This window comes from Gymnoscopelus braueri (assembly GCF_963280865.1).
Source record: "Gymnoscopelus braueri genome assembly, chromosome: 23".
NCBI classification, from domain to species: Eukaryota; Metazoa; Chordata; class Actinopteri; order Myctophiformes; family Myctophidae; genus Gymnoscopelus; species Gymnoscopelus braueri.
The window spans coordinates 22,302,073-22,323,170 of NC_137625.1; the positions used below are offsets into that span (position 1 = coordinate 22,302,073).

The 21,098-nt window shown below is 41.3% G+C and overlaps 1 protein-coding gene across 1 annotated transcript in view; it reads left to right on the top strand.

Moving 5' to 3' along the window:
* The window catches only part of LOC308079443 (fatty acyl-CoA reductase 1), an 84,547-nt gene that overhangs the window by 60,468 nt on the left and 2,981 nt on the right, over positions 1-21,098 (top strand). Inside the window, exons 4-11 of the mRNA XM_080420932.1 lie at positions 5,515-5,694; positions 7,741-7,918; positions 9,515-9,559; positions 10,269-10,387; positions 13,711-13,778; positions 17,212-17,383; positions 17,985-18,114; positions 20,589-20,716. Of these exons, the coding sequence (XP_080277058.1) occupies positions 5,515-5,694; positions 7,741-7,918; positions 9,515-9,559; positions 10,269-10,387; positions 13,711-13,778; positions 17,212-17,383; positions 17,985-18,114; positions 20,589-20,716 (1,020 nt within the window). The remainder of the gene's footprint in view (positions 1-5,514; positions 5,695-7,740; positions 7,919-9,514; positions 9,560-10,268; positions 10,388-13,710; positions 13,779-17,211; positions 17,384-17,984; positions 18,115-20,588; positions 20,717-21,098) is intronic.

A 21,098-nucleotide genomic window follows, 5' to 3' on the forward strand; every position in this document is an offset into this window, starting at 1 on the left:
TTTAGAGTGAGAGCAGACAGGAAGCCAGAGTATTCACAGTTGGGAGAGGATATTAAGACCTGAGGCCGATTCTACAAATGTCTTCTAAATTCTAACAGTTTTCTGAAAAAAACGTATGTTGCTGTAATATCAGTGGTTCTCAGACTATTTCATGTCAAGGACCCCCTAAATGATATGTATTTGGCCGTGGGCCCCCGCATCTCAAAATATGTTGTCCCAGGGACCCCCTAGAAGCAAAGACTTGAGTTAAAAATGTTTGCTTTAAAACGTATATATTCAAAGATTTGCACAAAATCAGCCGGTGATTAAAAAAGGGAAAGGGAATTTCAGACAAAGTTAAGGGACTGTGGCTTTAGAGTTACAGGGAGATACGGAAAACTCTGATCGAAGTCAAAGTGAAACAAATGGCTTGTTATACGGCACACATTCAACATCATTTAGCTGCTAGCCATAACTGCCGTATACCATTGTGATGATGCCAGTGAGTCAGAGTCCATTGATCTGATGAAGACGGTGGACATTAATTTCAGCTCGCTGCAGTGCTGCTACCCCCCAGGCTGCCGCACTGTACTGTAACTGAATGCTGGTGGACGCAGTACACTGTCCATATGTTATGGTGGCGTACTTAATGATTTCTGCTGCAGTTGACTGCCATCCTGCACCACTATATCTGCTGCTCTGCAGTGGTGGGAAAAGTACTCAAATGTTTTACTTAAGTAAAAGTAGCAATACTGCAATGTAGAGGTACGTTACAAGTAAAAGTCCGGAATTCAAAGTGTACTTGAGTAAAAGTAAAGAAGTGTTGGTATCAAAATGTACTTAAAGTACCAAAAGTAAAAGTACTAATATTTTTGAAAATAGCAGATCTACAAGCTCACAACGCTGAGCTTCTAGTGTGAAATAATGCTTTTTTTGCGTTCCAGGCCTTAAAGGGTTAAAGGAGTTGTTTGCCCCAAAAAATCTCTTATTTCCTATCAATTACACACCCCATGAAGCCTTGAATGCATTGAGTTTTTTTTGCATTCCTAAGCCAATAATTTGATGACCGGTGGAGGCGTCATCAAGGAGGCGGTAGGGGAATGGGACAAAAACAAAATCTCCTTGAATTCAAGGCTTCATGGGGTGTAATTGATAGGAAATAAGTAATTATTTAGTCAACTACTCCTTTAAGACAGAGTGGTTCTCAAACTTTTTCATGCCAAGGACCCCCATCTGAAAATGTTTTGTGCCAGGGAGTAGGGACCCCCAAAAGAGAAGATTTGAGTTAAGAAAAATGCTAAATAACCAACTAAACACTTCAAAAATGTTCAAAAATAGCAGATGTACAAGCTTGCAGCACGGCACGAATTGGCACGCTGCAAGCTTGTTGATGCGACGCACTCAGTCCTCTCCCAGCGGGAATATGACACCCACACGGCTGTCACAATTGCTCGACTCGCCCTGAGATGCCACTAATGAGGCTGGCACCTAGGCACCCGTCACAATTATTACGAAATCGCCTGATCGCAATTATTTGAGCCAATCGCAGTTCTTTAGCGTAATCGTTTTCCATTCATGTGTATATAAAAAAGCAACTGGATGAAATTAACAGAAATGTCACATTTGCATCATTATTTACATAATGGGGGTCCAATAGTTGTCCAACTACATTTGGGGTATTTAGGTTTTTCAAAAATGTTCATAAATCTTAAAAAAATAGATATCAAAAATAGCAGATCAACAAGCTAATGCATTGCGATGTCAGGTGGTGTGAACAGAAATGCATTTTTGTATTCATAAAAAGCTAGCCATATCCCAATGTTCACTACCAAATACACAATAAAATGATTCATTTGTATGACAATTCATTGTTAAACTATAATTTCCTCATCGTGAGAGCCCTACTCGCACCGCCACAGGCTACGTCTGATTTAGACATTCCCAACATGCACCACTGCCTGCAGTGTCGGGGCAGCAGTATCTCTCAGGCTGACCCAGAGTCAGTCTTATGATCCCCCCTTAGGCCAAATAGATTGTGCTTACTATTCTGTTACTGTTGCAAGAGTCATCGCTGACTCTCTGGTGCAACTGTTCAGACTGCGCTTTGTCCCAATTTGTATTCTAGGGGTAGTTATCTGTGTCACTTTTTCATTTGAGCTAAAAAGCATTATTTTACACTTAGGCTATTCAAAAATAGCAGATCTACAAGCTCATAGCGCGGCACCGAGTGCCGCGCTACGAGCTTGTAGATCTGCTATTTTTGAAAAATCGAGAAAATGTGTGCAAATTCATATATTTATATTCTTTTAAATCGAACATTTTTAACTCAAATCTTTGCTTCTGGGGGTCCCTGGAACAAAAATATTTTGAGATGGGGGTCCGCGGCCAAATACATATACATTTGGGGGTCCTTGACATGAAAAAGTTTGAGTACCACTGATATAGAAACATAGGTTTTTTTCAGAATACTGTTGGGATTTAGAAGACATTTGTAGAATCGGCTTCAGGTCTTAATGGGTTAATACAGCCTCACAATCATTTTAACCACTTTATCCATTCATAATGCTGACTATTCAAAAATAGCAGATCTAGTATACATCTGCTATTTTTGAATTTAAAAAAATATATATATCTGAATACATTTGGAATATTATTATCTTTTACATGAATCTTCTCTTCTGGGGGTCCCTGGCACAAAATTTTTTTTCAGATGGGGGTCCCCGGCCAAATACATATCAATTTGGGGGTCCTTGACACAAAAAAAGGTTTGAGAACCCTAGATTTAAACCACTTGAACGCTAGCACCCCTGTTCGGAGGCTATTCAGCGGAAATAGCTGAACTTGTAGATGGATATATATGGACATGTAGACTAGAGGGGGGGGGGGGAGAGTGGACCAAGTACAGAGCCAACCCTGCCTGGTCAACTAAGTATTAATGGTGAGACTTTATATTAAGGTTGGGTCTATAAAGCGTTATAATAACCACATTTACAATGCATCATAATGCACTTATAAGGCTTCATAACACTCGTTATTAATGTTTATAATTATGCATAACAACTTATAACAAAGACCCTTTATATCTAACTAATTTAAAGGGATAGTTCACCCCCAAAATGACCTTTTTTCTTTTGATTAGTCACCCCATGGAGACTTGAATTCATGGATATTTTTGGGCGGTGTAGCCGCCCCTATAAGTGGGGTTGGGACACCTCATTAGTATTAGTTTCCTGCACTGTGATTGGCTCATTAGTAGACCCCTAGCTGTACTGTGATTGGCTGACTCTATTGGCCGACTCTATTCAGCACTGTGATTGGCTAGCGAGACACATGATGACATTAATAACCTATAAATAGGATTATGCACTTCCAAAAATCCTTTTTTTTTTGGAAGTGAGCTTCCATCACTATGATGACCACTGTGATGACCACACCGCCCACTTCACACTGGGTGTGATTTTTTTTGTTTTTGTCGCATTCCTAAGCCAATAATTTGATGACCAGCGGACCGGTAGGCAGTGGTTCTGGTAGGAGACACAAAGGAGACTTTGTGTCTCCTACCGGAACCGCTGCCGGTCATCAAATTATTGGCTTAGGAATGCGACAAAAACAAAAGAATGTCTACAAGATTTGTTTGGGGGGTGAGCTATCCCTTTAAGGTAGTTATAATGTGCTGTTACACTGATCTTAAATGCATTACGACCAGCACTTATAATACCTTATAAACGTTGTCATACATGATTTTAAACATTTATAACAAATGTAATAATGCCATGTAAGCTTATATAATGCATTATAAACACGATTATAATCATTATAGACCGACCTTTAAGTAAAGTGTTACCGTATCAGTTTAGTAAGTATGCTATAGGTGGTTAAAACTCAGGATTGTGTGTCTGCCTGATGATATAGATGTACGTTTATGCTGAGAGTTTAGTAGTTTTCAGCTTATTGCTGAATAAGAGGCAGTTTAAGCAGGAAAGTGAAAATAATGATGAGACAGACACCTTTTTCTGGAGAATAGCAGGAGTTTGCTCTTTCTCTCTCTCGCTCCATCCCTCTCTCTCTTTCCTTCGTGGCCTGTGTGTTCTTTTTTAACCCATTCAGACCGGGAACGCATCTGTGTCATTTTTCGATTTCTTTGGGCTATTCAAAAATAGCAGATCTACAAGCTTGTAGATCTGCAATTTTTGAAAAATCATGAAAATGTGTGCAGATCTTTGAATAAATATATAATTTAAAGTGAACATTTGTAACTCAAATCTTTGCTTCTGGGGGGTCCCTGGAACAACATATTTTGAGATGGGGGTCCGCGGCCAAATACATATCATTTTGGGGCTCCTTGACATTATAGCAACATAAATAAAAAAAAATTAGGATTTAGAAGACATTTGTAGAATCCCCAGAAGCAAAGATTTGAGTTACAAATGTTCGCTTTAAAAATATACATTCAAAGATTTGCCCCAAAAAAACACGATTAAAAAAGAAATAGCAGATCTACAAGCTCATAGTGCCGCGCTATGAGCTTGTAGATCTGCTATTTGAATAGCCCAAAAAAAATCTTAAAATGACACAGATGCGTTCCCGGTCTTAATGGGTTAAGATTTATTCTTGGCATTTATTTCAGATAGGTCAGTGTAGCGACAGAACCAGGGGCAGAGAGAGAGGAGAGGAGAGACGAGACAAGGATGGGATTTGAACCCGGGCCCCGTGCTCATTAGGAGCATAGACTATAGTCTGTGAACGAATGGCTCTTTTCGACTACGAGACGCAAACAAGTGTCTAGTGTCTTCTAGGCGAACATTGTCTTGCTGTGTAACATATTCGGGATTTGTTTCCATATACTGTGGCTTTCTTTCAGACACGGTTCTCAGAACCTAATTTGGGTCCTTGCTCAGCAGGTGCTGCTTCACCCTGGAGTCCTGGGAACCCGGGGCTCAGAGCGTGATTCTTTCCAAAAACTATTCAATTATAGCGAAAATAGCAGTTTTACAACCTCACAATCCATCGCGATGTGACACGCTGTGAGCTTATGGATCATCTGTTTTTCAATGACCGCAGTGGTTCTCAAACTTTTTCATGTCAAGGTGTATTTGGCCCGCGGACCCCCATCTGAAAATGCTTTGTGCCAGGGACCCTACAGGAGAGAAGATTTGTCTTCACATTGTGAGCTTGTAGATCGGCTATTTTTGGCGAAGAGATTTGGTGTAGACGGTGGTCATAAAAAGTGGTCAAAGTACCAGTTGTGGCTCAAGTCCAGTTCTCTAAGGCCACAGGGGTGTAAGTGAGTGGTGTACGTACTATGTGTAAATATGCAGATCATTGTTTGTTTTTATTGATTTCTCTCCCTCTCTTCCCCTTGCCCCCCTTCTTCTTCCCTTTCTCTCATGGAAATAACTAAAACCATGGAGCTTGCACAAAAACTAATTTCACCGACTGTTTTACACCTTGTAAACCTGTGATGTGACAATAAATTTGATTCTGATTCTGAGGTGGTTAATTGACACGGTGTCATTTTCTCTCTCTGATATGCAGACACGCCCTGCAGCTCAACGTGATCGCCACGCAGCAGCTGCTGACCCTGGCCCAGCAGATGCAGCACCTGGAGGCCTTCATCCACATCTCCACCGCCTACGCCAACTGCAACCGCAGGCACATCGACGAGGTCATCTACCCGCCGCCCGTCGAGCCCAAGAAACTCATCGAATCCCTCGAGTGAGTTAGGCGCGTTGTCTTCTTTGTTGTTGTTGTTGTTGTTGTTGTTGGGAACAGACGAGCTTTCAAATCATCTGTGTTTTTGTTCTTAGTCCACCTTAACTCTCTCAGTGCCAAGCCCCGAGTTATCCCGAGTTTTATGGTTATACCCTCAGTGCCAGAACGAGAAATCCCAAGTTTTTAAAAAATAAATTAAAAAAATTTGAAAAAAGTGTTCAGAACCCAAGATATCATTATCTGAAGATTTGCAGCTCCATCCACTCTTTGTTTAACCTATAACTGAAAAAGGCTGTATCTCGCTTCCTAAGCACTTTTTTCTTTCTTTGAAAAAAAAGAAGAAAAAAAAATCTGGCAAAGTTCGCAATAATTTTTTTATTTTATTGGCAGTGAAAGACTTAAAAGAGATATTGTTGGGGCGCCGCTGGCCTACCGGTTAAGCCGCGTATAGGCTCTAATGCCAATCCCGAAAAATATTTTCGAAAAAAAAGACATATCGTCTCTGTCGGTTGTATGTCCAAAACTTTTCAGGGCCAAACGCTGAAGGCTGCTTTTTTTTATTTATAAAACTCACAGCCAGACTTAACCACTTTCCCTTCTCTTTCAAAATGTTTCAGAAATTACCGAAAGCTCACAAGTGTTGCTTGTGCTTTTGTGCAACAATCTTGTAGACAGAATTAGGGCATTAGTTTACAACAACAACCACAAAAAACACGTAAGAAGTTGAAATATGGGGATACAAGGGACAGCAACAATATTATGCAATTTCACTCTAGATACTCATCAGCCACCGGCTTCGAATGCTATCAATGCATTGAATGGGAGATTATCACGTTTTATCAGACCATTGAATGGGCGAAGTAGGCGACATACTGACCTACCCGCGATTTATCAGACCATTCATTGGGCGTAATCAGGAGCTACTGACCTACTCGGAGTCAGAGCAGTCCCCACAACATCATTTACCATTCTGTGCCTATCGGTACATAACTCGAACGGCGCTGAGTAGGCTCAAGCGAACGTCGCAACGTTCGGGACGGCAACTCGTTCGCTTTAGCTTGCTCGGTGGTCCCTCACGTGGCTCCAGTTCGCTTGAGACTTCGCGCCTCCGTCATGATCTGAAACCGAAACTGAACTTTTTAACTCTTTGACTGCCATGAGTATTTTCATAAAGTACTCCCCCAGTGCCAGCGATTTTCGTGTTTTTTTTCCACCAGCAGAGAGCAGCAAATAGACACTTTCATCAGCTCGCTGACTCGCTGCCCCCCCCAAACAGGCCCAAACAGTCAAATACCTCAAACCGGATGTGACATGTTCTCAGATTCTCAGATTGGCGAAAATTACGATGTGATACACGACGGCGATGACTGTTCGTCACCCAGACTATAGATTATAGAAGTGGAGCTCTCCGTTCGTTTTTTATACCGTGTGAAAAACCGTGTGTTTCCCTATTCTGGCCGAAAATTACCAGGGGAAAAAAATGAAAACCGGAAACGGAATCTGCGTCATAAAACCGGATGCAGGTGTGGGTGAAGTAAGTGGAACTCGAAACCTAGAGTGTAAAATTTGCAGAATAGCCCGATCAGAGATTAAACAATGAACGCGCGTCTAACGCGTCGACGGCCAACTGGACAAACTAGCAATTGACGCGTTATCGAGTCAACCGCAGTCAAAGAGTTATGGGTGCGTTCGGAAATTGCGCACCGGAGCGCACTCGCCTATTAGTTTGTATTGGCCAGTGCGCTCAGTGCTGTATTTCCGAACGCACCCTATGTCATCTCTGTCGGTAGGTCATTATGTCTTAATAACACCCAATGAATGCTCTGATAAATCGCGGGTAGGTCAGTATGTCGCCTACTTCGCCCATTCAATGGTCTGATAAAACGTGATAATCTCCCATTCAATGCATCGATAGCATCCGAATGGGGTGCATCAGCCTCTGATTTGCCTGCTTTGGCGGTCCCAGTGTTCTTTCTACGTTATGAAATGCATCAGATCTTCTGGTGTGTAAAACGTGTTTCCGCCTTTCGTTGTTGTCTGTGCCACCAGGTGGATGGACGACGGCATCGTGCGTGACATCACGCCGCGGCTGATCGGCGACCGGCCCAACACCTACACCTACACCAAGGCCCTGGCGGAGTGCGTGGTGCAGAAGGAGCAGAGCAAGCTCAACATTGGCATCATCAGACCCTCCATAGTGGGAGCTAGCTGGCAGGAGCCCTTCCCTGTGAGTGCCTCTCCGTCCAAACCGTCCCAACAGACTTAAATGGATCCCTGGGCTAATAAGTCTTTTATGCCTTAACCCATTAAGACCGGGAACGCATCTATCTGTGTCATTTTAAGATTTCTTTGGCTATTCAAAAATAGCAGATCTACAAGCTTATAGCGTGGCACAGAGCTTGTAGATCTGCTATTTCTTTTGAAAAAAAGGTGAAAATGTGTTCAAATCTTTGAATATGTATATACTGTAGATTTTAAGTCTTTGCTTCTGGGGGTCCCTGGAACAAAACGTTTTCAGGTGGGGGACCGCGGACAAATTCCTAAAATGGTTGCACAAGATGCGTTCCCGGTCTCAATGGGTTAATACATTATAATTGCCCTCTTTAACTAAAATTGATCATTAAAAACACCTTACATATTTTTTTTATTTTAGAAATGGTCAGTCAAGATGGCCTATTCTGCTCCTGTGCAATGTATGCCAAGAAAGTGTAAACAACTGTTGCTCTGTCACATTTGTCACAGCATATCCAGTGATTAACCACTTAAGCCCTAGTACCTACAGTATATACGTCAGTGTATGGCGAATAGCAAAAATAGTCGATTTGCAAGCTTGTCGATTGGCTATTATTTTAAAAAAATGTAATCCTTTAGTTTGGGACTTTTGTTTTAAAAAAAATAATTCTTTTTTAATAATAAAAAAGGACAATTTCTTTACCATTTAAAAAAAAAGATTGCGTATAATAACATGCCCAAAATAGGAACGCCAGGTTGAAAAAGTGGTCAAATACAAATACCAGACTAACGTCTTGTCCTCTATGGGATGCTGCACTTATACCTATATCATCACTGTTGGTGTGACTGTGCTGCCTGTGGATGTCGGCCAACATGTTAAACGTTTAGAGAAAATCTATTTACCACTTTGACTAAATTGACTAAACAACCCAGCCTGTGGCTGCCCAGATCCCACACATTCACATGAAAATGAACGGAAATAAGATATTGATTGATAGAGTTCCGCACCGGTCAATAGCTCTCCCCTGGGGGCTCCATCTTAAGTGGGCTTAGGATTGGAGAAAATGTGTTGCCTAAGCGTATGATTATAAGGTTTGTATATCTGCAGGGTTTTTAGTGAAGCTGAAGGTGGAATGAGGATTCATGTGGAAGCTTAACCCATTAAGACCTCAGGCCGATTCTAAAAACGTCTTCTAAAACAGTTTTCTGAAAAACTTATGTTGCTATATCAGTGGTGCTCAACCTCTTTCATATCAAGGACCCCCAAAATAATATTTATTTGGCCGTGGACCCCCATCTCAAAATATTTTGTTCCAGGGACCCCCAGAAGCAAAGATTTGAGAAAAAAAAATTGTTCGCTTTAAAAATATATATTCAAAGATTTGCACAGATTTTCACGATTTTTAAATAGCAGATCTACAAGCTCATGAGCTTGTATATTTGCTATTTTTGAATAGATTGTGACGCTATATTAACTACTTTTCCCGGGGACTCCCTGGATTTAACAGCACACCCGGAAGAGAGTGAGTTCTTTTGAGTGTTGTTTCATAAGGATCACAATTAAATTCTACGCCCTGTGCATGTTTTTCAGGGCTGGATCGACAACTTCAACGGGCCCAGTGGAGTCTTCATCGCTGTGAGTAAAGGCATTACTTTTGAATAGCAGGGGTGTAAAGTAACTAAGTACATTTACTCAAGTACTGTACTTAAGTACAATTTCGAGGTATTTGTACTTTACTTGAGTATTTCCAATTTCCAATACTTTTACTTCTACTCCACTACATCTCAGAGGCAAATATTGTACTTTTACTCCACTACAATTATTTGCAAACTTTAGTTACTTTCAAGATTTTGATTAGTATTACAAAACAAACACTTCAGCCCTATATACATTTCAGCCATTTGAAAATAGCCGATCTACAAGCTCACAATGCGTCGCGATGCGACGCATTGTGAGCTTGTAGATCTGCTATTTTCAAAAGATTTTTTTAATTTTTTTTTACATTTGAAAACTTGTGAAATGGGACATTCTGTATAATGAGTGCTTTCTACTTTGGTACTTTAAGTACATTTTGATACCAATACTTTTGTACTTTAACTCAAGTAAATTTGTAATTCCAGACTTTTACTTGTAACAGAGTATTTTTACATTGCAGTACTGATACTTTTACTTAAGTAAGAAATGTGAGTACTTTTTCCACCACTGTTGAATAGGTGATTAGCCTGAATGAGTATACTTTTGTTTGACTAATGACTGCACATACCTGGTGTTGTATTTTGAAGGCGTTTTGCACGGTCTACTACTTTTTGGGGACCCGACCTTATTTCCTCATTTCCCGTGTCAGGCTGGCAAGGGCATCTTGCGCACCATGAGGGCCAACAACGATGCTGTGGCTGACCTGATCCCCGTGGACATGGTCATCAACTTGACCCTGGCTGCTGGCTGGTATACTGCAGTACACAGGTTAGTGTCACCTCCAGGCCTCCAGTGGGGGACACCCTTCATCCCATCGCACACACGACACGCAGGCATCCTCGTGTTTTCCTGACCGCGACCGCCGTTTTCCCCATAGATATTCACCTGTTTCCTAGGCTGTGTGTTTTCCACTTCCTGTCGATTTCATTGGATATCATTGGTCATCTGACCAGAAAACACACACAGCCTAGGAAACAGGTGAATAGAAACCTAGATACCTCATTGGCCCCTGCAGTTCATTGGAGCGACCTGTATCGAATACAAGGCTGGGGAAGCTGCCACTCAAAGTGACTACTGGCCAATCACAGTGCGTTGACTACTGGCCAATCACAGCGCGTCTTTTCCAGGACTTGTCAGAATCTAGGTGTCCCGCCCCCACCTGCCTCTGATTGGCCTACCGAACGCCCCCTTCTGTGACGCACGCGGAAGTTTCCCGCTAGCCCTGCGGAAGCGCGCCCGAGATACAGACGCTTCAGAGCCGGAGGAGGCGTCTACCTTTTATATGTCTATGGTTTTCCCACCCGGTGTCAGTAACTTCTCTGTTACGCAAGGGAGAGCCTGGCGATTTGGGGCAAACCAATCTCCCTACAACATGATTTATGATTCTGTGCCTATCGGTACATAATTTCGCAACGTTCGGCACGGCAACTCGCACGCTCGGTGGTGCCTCTCGTGGCTCAAGTTCGCTTGAGACTGCGCCCCTCCGTCGCGGTCCAAAACTATACTTTATCGGCGAAAAAAAGTAGTCCACGGTTGTTGGAAAAAGTGGTGTCGATAGCGGGAGTTGATCCCAGGAAGCGGGAGTTGATCCCAGGAGGTGTGGGTTGAGAGGCTAGTGATTAACGAGGCAAGGCACTGAGGCTGGTGCTGAGATTGGGTATCCGGGCTGTATTAGAATGTGACAACGCCCACCGTTCCCAACTCTTCTAACCCATTAAGACCTGAAGCCGATTCCTTACAAATGTCTTCTAAATCCTAACAGTTTTCTGAAAAACCTATGTTTCTATATCAGTGGTTCTCAAACTTTTTCATGTCAAGGACCCCAAAAATTATATGTATTTGGCCGCGGACCCCCATCTCAAAATATGTTGTTCCAGGGACCCCCCAGAAGCAAAGATTTGAGTTAAAAATGTTCGCTTTAAAAGGATATAAATATATTAATTAGCACAAATCTTCTCGATTTTTCAAAAATAGCAGATCTACAAGCTCGTAGCGCGGCACTCGGTGCCGCGCTATGAGCTTGTATATCTGCTATTTTTGAATAGCCAAAGTGTAAAATAATGCTTTTTTAGCTCAAATCAAAAAGTGACACAAATGCGTTCCAGGTCTAAATGGGCTAATGTAGAGCGAAAAAAGCCCCGCCCAGCAGGGCGATACTGACATACTGAGAGCGGGTGGGAAAACGGTGCACGTTTCCTGACCCTTCACACAAGGGATCATATAAAAGGAAGGATAGGCCAGAAACGTCACGTAAATTGGTCCTGCAATTCCCCAGCTGGCGGACTCGCCGGCGTTCGGCAGGCACTGGTAGGCAAACTGGAGCCGGAAGTTCCACAGGATACATGGAAGTCAATGAGAGCCGGCAGGACAAGCATATGAATATATGAATAAACACCATCTTTTAATGAATGCCACCCGCATTAAATAATTAGTTCAAAATAAAAGAAGACATAATTATCCCACTTTTTTCCCCCTGATCTCTTGTGCATACTATATCATTTTATTGAGGTATCTAAAGAGCAAAGAGTAATACTTTGTATTGTTTAGGTACCTCAATAAAAGGATATAGTGCGCGTATCGAAAAACTAAAGATCAGAAAATGGGTGGTATGTCTTCTTTTGTTTTCCTGAACTGGTTATCTAACAAAGGTTGCAATCATTATACAATTGTGTTTTACTTTATTCATAAGTTGGTCCAGCTGTCTCTTATTGACTTGCATTCCATTGAACTTCCGGTGCCAGTTTGCCTCCAAGAACGTCTGTCCTATCCTTGTTGTTTATATAATCCTTGACCCTTCGTGTACCAAAGTGGGATGTGAAATGACGTTTGATTTAACAACATCATTTTAACACTAGGGTCCCTATTCGGGGCTTGTCATAATAATAATAATAATAATAATCTTTATTTGTATAGCACTTAACACAAATTGTGTTTCAAAGTGCTTCACAGAAGAATTTAAATCCACGTGAAATAAGTCAATAAAGCATAAAAATTACAAATAAAACATGATGAAGAAAAGTAAAACTAGGAGGGTTGGGCATTAAAAGCCCAACCCTCACTATCAGCAGTGTTTTGCCAGAGGATATCAGGCTACGGGCCTAAGAGTACGTTGTAAATACAAGTAGGAGCAAGACTGGACCTGGCCTTGTATGTGATTAGTACAATTTTAAAATAAATTCTAAGAGATTGGCAGCTAGTGCAAGGATACTAAAATAGGTGAAATGTGGTCAACTTTTTTTGGAGACAGTTTAAATCCAAACTGCAGCATTCTGAACCTAGCCTGGTTCCAGACGAATCTGCCTTTGCAAAATTGCATTGTATTTTGCCCTAGGCAGTGTGATATTGTCTGGCCACGCGAGGCTATTCTGAACCAACTGTAGACAGCGAGATACAAGAGTATAGAGAAGTGCAGTGGTCAAGGTGCAATGCAATAAAAGCAGAATAACTTTCTTTAAGTCAGAGATGGACAGAAAGGGTTTGATTTTGGCAATAATTCTGAGGTGATAGACAGAGGACTAATATGCAAACATTCTGTGAAAATAGAGTAACTTAAAGCGAAAATAGCAGATCTACAAGCTCACACTGTGTCACATTGTGAGCTCGTAGATGGACGAGATTTGGTGTAGAGGGAAAAAAGGAGGGGACCAACCAATAGACCCCTCAGTGAAGTGTATGGGTTTAAGTGGTTAACCACTTTGAACATGGTGTCCATATTTTGGGATGTCAGGTTGTCATTATTATAGGGTGAATGTTGTCAAAATATTTTCAACAATTAAAAAAAATAGAATTTCCCCGAAAATAGCAGATCTACAAGCTCACAACACACCATGATGCAACACATTTGCTTGTAGATCAGCCATTTCCTCGCTATTTGTCGTACAACAAAGTATATCTATGAATACATATAGTGGTTATCTAAGTGTTTAAAGGAGAGAATAGAAAATTGAACTTGCTCTGAAAGTACCAAAATGTGAATGATGGAGACTGGCATTGAGGCCAGATTCTGTTTCTCAGTATGATTGTATATAGTCTCATTCATTCTGATATCTCATGCAGTTGTTGTTCTGCCCTCCTTCTATTCTGTCTTGCAGACCTAAAACTGCTCTGGTGTACAACTGCACAACTGGCGGCATCAACCCCTTCCACTGGGGGGAAATCGGTACGTACATTCATTGTGTTTAGCTTGTGGATAATAGTTGCCAATTACTATGGTGGATTATTGGACCACTTGCCTGCTGGCATCCTACATACTTAGTCGTTTGACTAATCATGCGAATCACTGGCTTATAAGCTCACAACGCATCACATTGCGACGATGCATTGTGAGCTTGCAGATCTGCTATATTTAGACCTAAAGACCTTATATATAGAACTACACTATCCTCATGGTTTTCCGCAGTTGCGCTGTGCTGTCATCACAAATCAATACTCGCCAGTATCTTGACTTGTTGGCGCAGTGATGTCATGTTGTAGAGTGTGGTTGTGAGTGTCACAGTGGCAGTCTGCCACCTGGTGGAGGGACCTGGGAAATTACATTTCCAGATGTAGTAAATCGATGGGATCTTTTTTACCTTACAATTCAAAGCAAATGGATTTGGCACTGATTGTATTACAGATTTAATAGATACAATTTATATTATCTCAGACGCCTCAGAATGTAAAAGAAAGAAAGAATAAACCAGCTTTGCGACGGACGAATAATGCTGAATTGTCAGTGTTGTGGAATTAGAAGTCTTCATGACCCATTGCAGCTGTTGTCATTTGAGCTCATGCGGAATACATAATGGGGGAAAATACGTATGAGAGATGAAATGAACCACAGTTTCCATCCCAGCGGTCAGTTGGACCTTCTAATGAAGGTCATGGGTCTTAACCCATTAAGACCGGGAACGCATCTGTGTCTCATTTTTAGATTTGAGCTAAAAAATGCATTATTTTACACTTTGGCTATTCAAAAATAGCAGATATACAAGCTCATAGCGCGGCACCGAGTGCCGCGCTATGAGCTTGTAGATCTGCTTTTTTTTTTTATCGTGAAAATGTGTGCAAATCTTTGAATATATAGTATTTTAAAGCGAACATTTTTAACTCAAATCTTTGCTTCTGGGGGTCCCTGGAACAAAATATTTTGAGATGGGGGTCCGCGGCCAAATACATATAATTTTGGGTATCCTTGGCATGAAAAAGTTTGAGAACCACTGATATAACAATAAAAGTTTTTCAGAAAAATTAAGACATTTGACAGTTACAAAATGTTCGCTTTAAAAAACATATATATTCAAAGATTTGCACACATTTTCAAGATTTTTCAAAAATAGCAGATCTACAAGCTCAAGCTCTAAAAATGACACACAGATGCGTTGCCGGTCTGAAAGGGTTAAGTAGGCAGAGATTTAATCACATCAGGGTGATGAGGGGCCGCTCGCTCGCCTGCCTTCTCACAGATTATTAAATGTACTCCCTTCGCCATGGAAATTGCTACCAGATGGCGGTGGGATTTGGCCTCATCGCTGCAACCCGCCGTTGATGAAAGAGGGACGGTGTCAGAAGTGTTATCTATACTGGCCCAAATAAGAGCTGGGCATCAAGCTAATCAAAGACCAGAGGATCAGAGCCTGAGACCAGCTACAGAAAGAGACGTGCTGCTCATGGAAATGAGAAGCAATTGGCTTGATATTATCGTCGCTGTCGGGGCAGAAACCTCCTATCTCCATATTTTATAGTTTTTGAGTGGTGCCAACCACTCCTACATTTGACCTTGTGTGTGTGTGTCTGTCCGTCCGTCCGTATGTTTGCGGACGGCCTCAACATGTTTGTGTCTGGCCTCAACAGCTGTAGATGATTGCAACACAAAGATGCAACCAGTTACACTAATTAAACAACACATGCGCATAATGAACTCATCGCTTCACACTGGGTGTGATTTTTTTTCGTAAATGAACGCCATCTACGGCAACTTCAGCGTTATTGACACTGTGCTTGGAAGCACAGTGTCACTGGCATCTCTAACAAAGTGGGACTCTTGAAAAACTGTTGCTTTTCAGGATTCAATAAAAAAAATGGCAAAAGTAGCAGCTCTACAAGCTCAAAACGCGTCTCTTCGCCCCGCGTTTCAAGCTCCTGTATCTGCTACTGTTGATGCTTTTGTGTGACACTGTAGTATGATCTAGTAGGGCGTTAATTAACGAAAAAACACTAAAAGTTAGAATATGGAGATGGGAGGTTTCAGCCCGACAGCGACGATATGCTGATATCTTCATAGCAACTCCTGTAGGTGAGGCTGAGGCTGAGCCGGGCCACCACAGCTGGCTGTCGCCCCCATGTGGTCAACCCACACACATGCAGGCCTGGATGTGATGCAGCGTGGGAAATGAAGAAGTGGATGAAATAGTTTTTAAATAATTGTAGTGGAGTAAAAATATGTAAATAAGTAAAAAGTACTGTACTTAAGTACAGTACTTGAGTACTTAGTTACTTTCCACCACTGGACAGATGTGGCACCTTCGTGCAGAAAAGGTCTCAGGTGACATAATCCTCATGGGGTTAAATCCACATGATGATAATGTTTGTGTGAAGTGGACGGTGGTGTGTGTTGTCTAATCCATTCCCTCTGTTTATCTCTGATAATCTAGAGGGAGCAAAAGCTTAAGGTCACACATTATTACAGCAGCTCAGGCCATGATTTCTGGGAGTCGCATCAACTCCATGAAGCCTGCAATCTGTTTGATGTAGTAAATATATTTCACTGCTTATAGCCCATTAACTCATTCACTGCCATTGACGTCACCGACATCACGTTTTTATAAGCCTTTTTTTTTTTATCATGATTTGAAGATTTGCTGCTCCATTCACTTCTTGTTTAACATCTTACTGAAAAAGGCTGTATCTTGCTTCCTAAGCACTTTTTTTTTACAATGTATTTTTGGCTCTGGCACTGGGACAACACAACCAGAAATAATTCTGGTACTGAATGAGTTAAGACCGGGAACGCATCTGTGTCATGTTAAGATTTCTTTGGCTATTCCAAAAATATTCAAAAAATAGCAGTGAATAACACAGAGTGCCGCGCTACGAGCTTGTAGATCTGCTATTTTTTTTTTTATCTTGAAAATGTGTGCAAATCTTTGAATATATATACATTTTTAAAAGTGTACATTTGTAACTCAAATCTTTGCTTCTGGGGGATTCTACAAATGTCTTCTAAATCCTAACAGTTTTTTTTTTGTTTACGTTTGTTGCTACAGTATATCAGTGGTTCTCAAACTGTTTTCATGTCAAGGACCCCCAAAATGATATGTATTTGGCCGCGGACCCCCATCTCAAAATATGTTGTTCCAGGGACCTCCCAGAAGCACAGAACGGAGTTCAAAAGATTTGCACAAATTTTCATGATCTACAAGCTCATTGCGCGGCACTCGGTGCCGCGCTATGAGCTTATATATCTGCTATTTTTTTAATAGCCCAAAGAAATCCTAAAACGACAGATGCGTTCCCGGTCTTAATGGGTTAAAATGCATGAATATCAGACGTTTCGTTTTTTAAGCTTTTAGATTTTCAACCCATTTCTCCCAACATCCCGTACTCCTTTGCAGAGCACCATGTCATGTCGACCTTCAAGAGGAACCCTCTGGAGCAGGCCTTCCGCAGGCCCAACGCTAACATCACCTCCAACTACCTGGTCTATCAGTACTGGATCCTGGTCAGTCACAAGCTCCCCGCCCTCATCTATGACTTCTACCTGCGCCTCTCCGGACAGCAGCCTCAGTAAGACTGGTTGATTTTGACAGCACATTTTGATCTAGTTTTAGTTATAGTCTTTTGAATGAAACATTATTTTAGTCATATTTTAGTTTTTGTCTCGTTTTAGCTGACAAGATATCATAAGATTATAGTCGACTAAATCTACAGTTGATTTAGTCGACTAAAATGTATTTTGTCGGTACCTTGATGGCGTTGTAATGGCTGATTTTACACTTGGTTGCATGCTGAAAATAGCAGATCTACAAGCTTGTAGATTTTCTATTTTCAGAGCACAATACCCGAGCGCAACCAAACAATAACCATTCCACATAAATGTGTTTTTTGACAACTTCTCTAAACACTATTCATCACTATTTTCATTTGCGAGTGTCTGTCGCCGACACTCAACGTTTTGAGTGAATACTGTACAAGTACAAGAGGTGTCGTCAAACAGACTAAAATGAATCTTACACTGTATGACTTGAATTAAAAGTGGATAGACTTTATACACATTTTGGTAATTTTTGTCACAGTTGTGCAATGAAGTATAAATTTACCTTGACACTTGAAATCAAAAATGGATTACTTGGCACATATATATACCTCTCTCTCCCTCTTTACTTAGGATGATGCGCATCTTTAACCGCCTGCACAAGGCCATTGGTCTGCTGGAGTATTTTAGCAACCAGGACTGGGAGTGGAACTCTGAAAACATAACCATGCTGATGGGCCAGCTCACCCCTGAGGACAGAAAGGTAGAGCTACTCGTACGCAAACTTCCAAAGCTTTACACACCGGACGCGTGATGAATAAATGATCCGAAAATGCGCTGGCGAATGTTTCACATCAAACTATTCATTTGGTGGTGCTTCATTTGCGGTGGAAACATGCGCCTCATTTAGAAAATGACGTCACTTTACACGTGCGTTATGTGTGGATATACTCGTAACACAAAAAGCAGTTTGAATTAATCCGAATTCACTGCACAAAATAATTGTGTGTTAGAACCTTAAGCATTGGAGATCTTTGAGAGCCCAAATGTGAGTCTATGTTTTATTTAGGTTTCATTTTAGCCTACCTACGCAGGAGACAGATGGTAGAGGTTGTAATGTAGTGATTCAGTTGTGCCCACAAAATACTCCAAGCAGGTGAAAGTTAAGACTTAAATTTGCCTCTACAGTACTACTTTTGTCTGTTTTTCCAGCCTCTTTACATGAGTCCATTGCAGTTTGACAAACTTTCTAACATGGAGGTGATATTCACATGAATTTTCTTTATGTCAGTATATGATTTTTGTCTCCGCCAGGCCGAAAGGCATGGCGAGAGAGTATGTTTTGCCCCCTATCCGTCCGTCCGTGTGTGTGTCCGTCCGTCCGTCATTCTGTCTGTGGACAGCTAATCTCCGGCACCGTTGGCTTGCTCGCAGTGAAACTGTGCACACACACTCCCTGGATGCCACAGCAGAACCTCTGCCCCAAATTTTTCACATGGGCCTTTTATAGCGCCACCAGGAGGCCGATTTGTTCAAAACATATTTTTTGACAGTACTCCTACAGATTTTGTCCAAAAATCCCGTAAATCGGTACACAGTATCTCTATAGTCATTAAACGAAACGGGTCTTTCAGATTTTTCATATACCATCCTGATTGGCTAAAAATGGCTTCCAAAGTTTCCAGGAGTGCTCCGTTTTGAACAAAATGCCTCAAATCATGAACACAGCATGCAATTTCCTTGAAATTTTGCATGCATATTCCCACTATGCAGAGGAAGAAATGCCACTTGAAAATGTTCAAATCAGCCTCATGGTGGCGCTATAACAGGCCCATTCGTGTTTTTACCTATAACTGCACCGATCTGTGTAAAACTTTGTAAGCGCACTCCCTAGAGGTCAAGGAAAAACCCTTGCCCTGCATTTTTCACATCTGCCTTTTAGAGCGCCACCAGGAGGCCGACTTATGTAAAACACATTTTTGTATATTACTCCTTCCGATTTGATCCAAATGTCACGCAAATCGGTACACATGATCTCTATAGTCATGTGATCAAGACGGATGTGTTTGATTTTTCACATTCCATCCTGATTGGCTAAGATTGACATCTAAAGTTTGCAGTAATGGCTTGTTTTGAACAAAATGCCGCAAATCATGAATGCAGCATCCGATTGCGGTCAAACTTTGCACGCACATTCACACTATGTTGAGGAGCAAATGCCACCCTTTTAACATTGGCCTGTTATAGCGCCACCAGCAGGTCTAATTTAGCAAAACAAATGTTTTGAACAAAATGCCTCAAATCATGAATGCAGTGTCCGATTGCCGTGCAAGGCCTAAGAAGAAATGGCACCCTTTTCACATTGGCCTATTATAGCGCCACCAGGAGGCCACAATAACCTACCTGACCTGGCGGAGACCTGTGCTCCGAGGAGCACTTTTTCTAGTTTCTTTTTTTTTGCACTGATGGATCTGCTCTTTGACCTGGTCTGCTTGAGAGAGCAGCTGGTAATAGCAAAACTAACCGAACCCTCACTGGGAATGCCACTTTTAACCACTTAAACCATGTATAGGCTACTTTGTTGTCCTCCGTTTGCTCAGAGGCACTTGTATGTGCCACAACATGGGTTATTAGAATTCATCATCTGATACATCTGTAATGCGCACAACTCAAGGCTCTACACACCCTTTCATGAATCGCACTTCGGTCTTTACTTAGAGGCAAAATAAATGTACAAAGAGCTTTGTGAACGAGGCCCATTGTAACTTCAAACTCCAATTTAACCATGTTAGACTCATTGAAAACTCACGTCCCTGGTTCTGGTGACTGATTGTCCTTCTGTTGCATGAGGGGGCCATCTTTTTTCAATTAATTTTTTCTTTTCTTTTTTCATGAAAGAATTATATTAAAAAATGAAAAAAGTAATTGAAAAGACAGACCCTTCAGGCATTAGAAGGAAAATATCAGTCACTTTAGAACCAAGGACATTCAATATGTGTTTGAAGTTTGAAGTTACAATGGGTCTGATAAAATGATGGGTACAGCAACTTAAAAACTGTCTGGGGTGCACACAAAACCCTGAGTAGATGTTCAAATTACCCCAGAAGTGTTTTTTAAAGTGAAATACCCCTGTAAGCCAGCAGTATTAGGTTGACTTAAAAAATAATTATGAATAATCAAACATATTATGTTAGGCTTTGCTGTAACATCCTTCACTCTATTCTTTCTGTCTTTCAGACATTCAACTTTGATGTGCGCCAGCTGAATTGGCCAGAGTATATTGAGAATTACTGTCTTGGTACCAAGAAGTATGTACTGAACGAAGACATGTCAGACATCCCTGCTGCCAGGCAGCATCTGAGGAAGTAAGTACCAAAAGAATGGAACGACTAGCGCACCAACAAATGCTGTGGAAAAGAATGTCTGAATACTGTATATATTCTAGGTCAGGGGTTTTCAAACTTTTTTTCACCAGGACTCACCAGGAAAAAAACTTGATGGGAAGGACACCTTTTTCTTTTTTCAGTTAGCTGAAAAAGACACCACTTGGGGTCCCAACCCTATTCTAGGTGTAGCAGTGGTATAACATGACTTCTGTCTCACTCTTCCCATTATGTTTCTTTACCTGCCTTTGGTGTTGATTTCGTCGACTAAAACTATGACGAAAAATGTTCGTCGACTACCTTTTTTCACTGAATAAAATAAAAACTAAGCTATGATGACTAAAACTAAGACTAAATATATTGA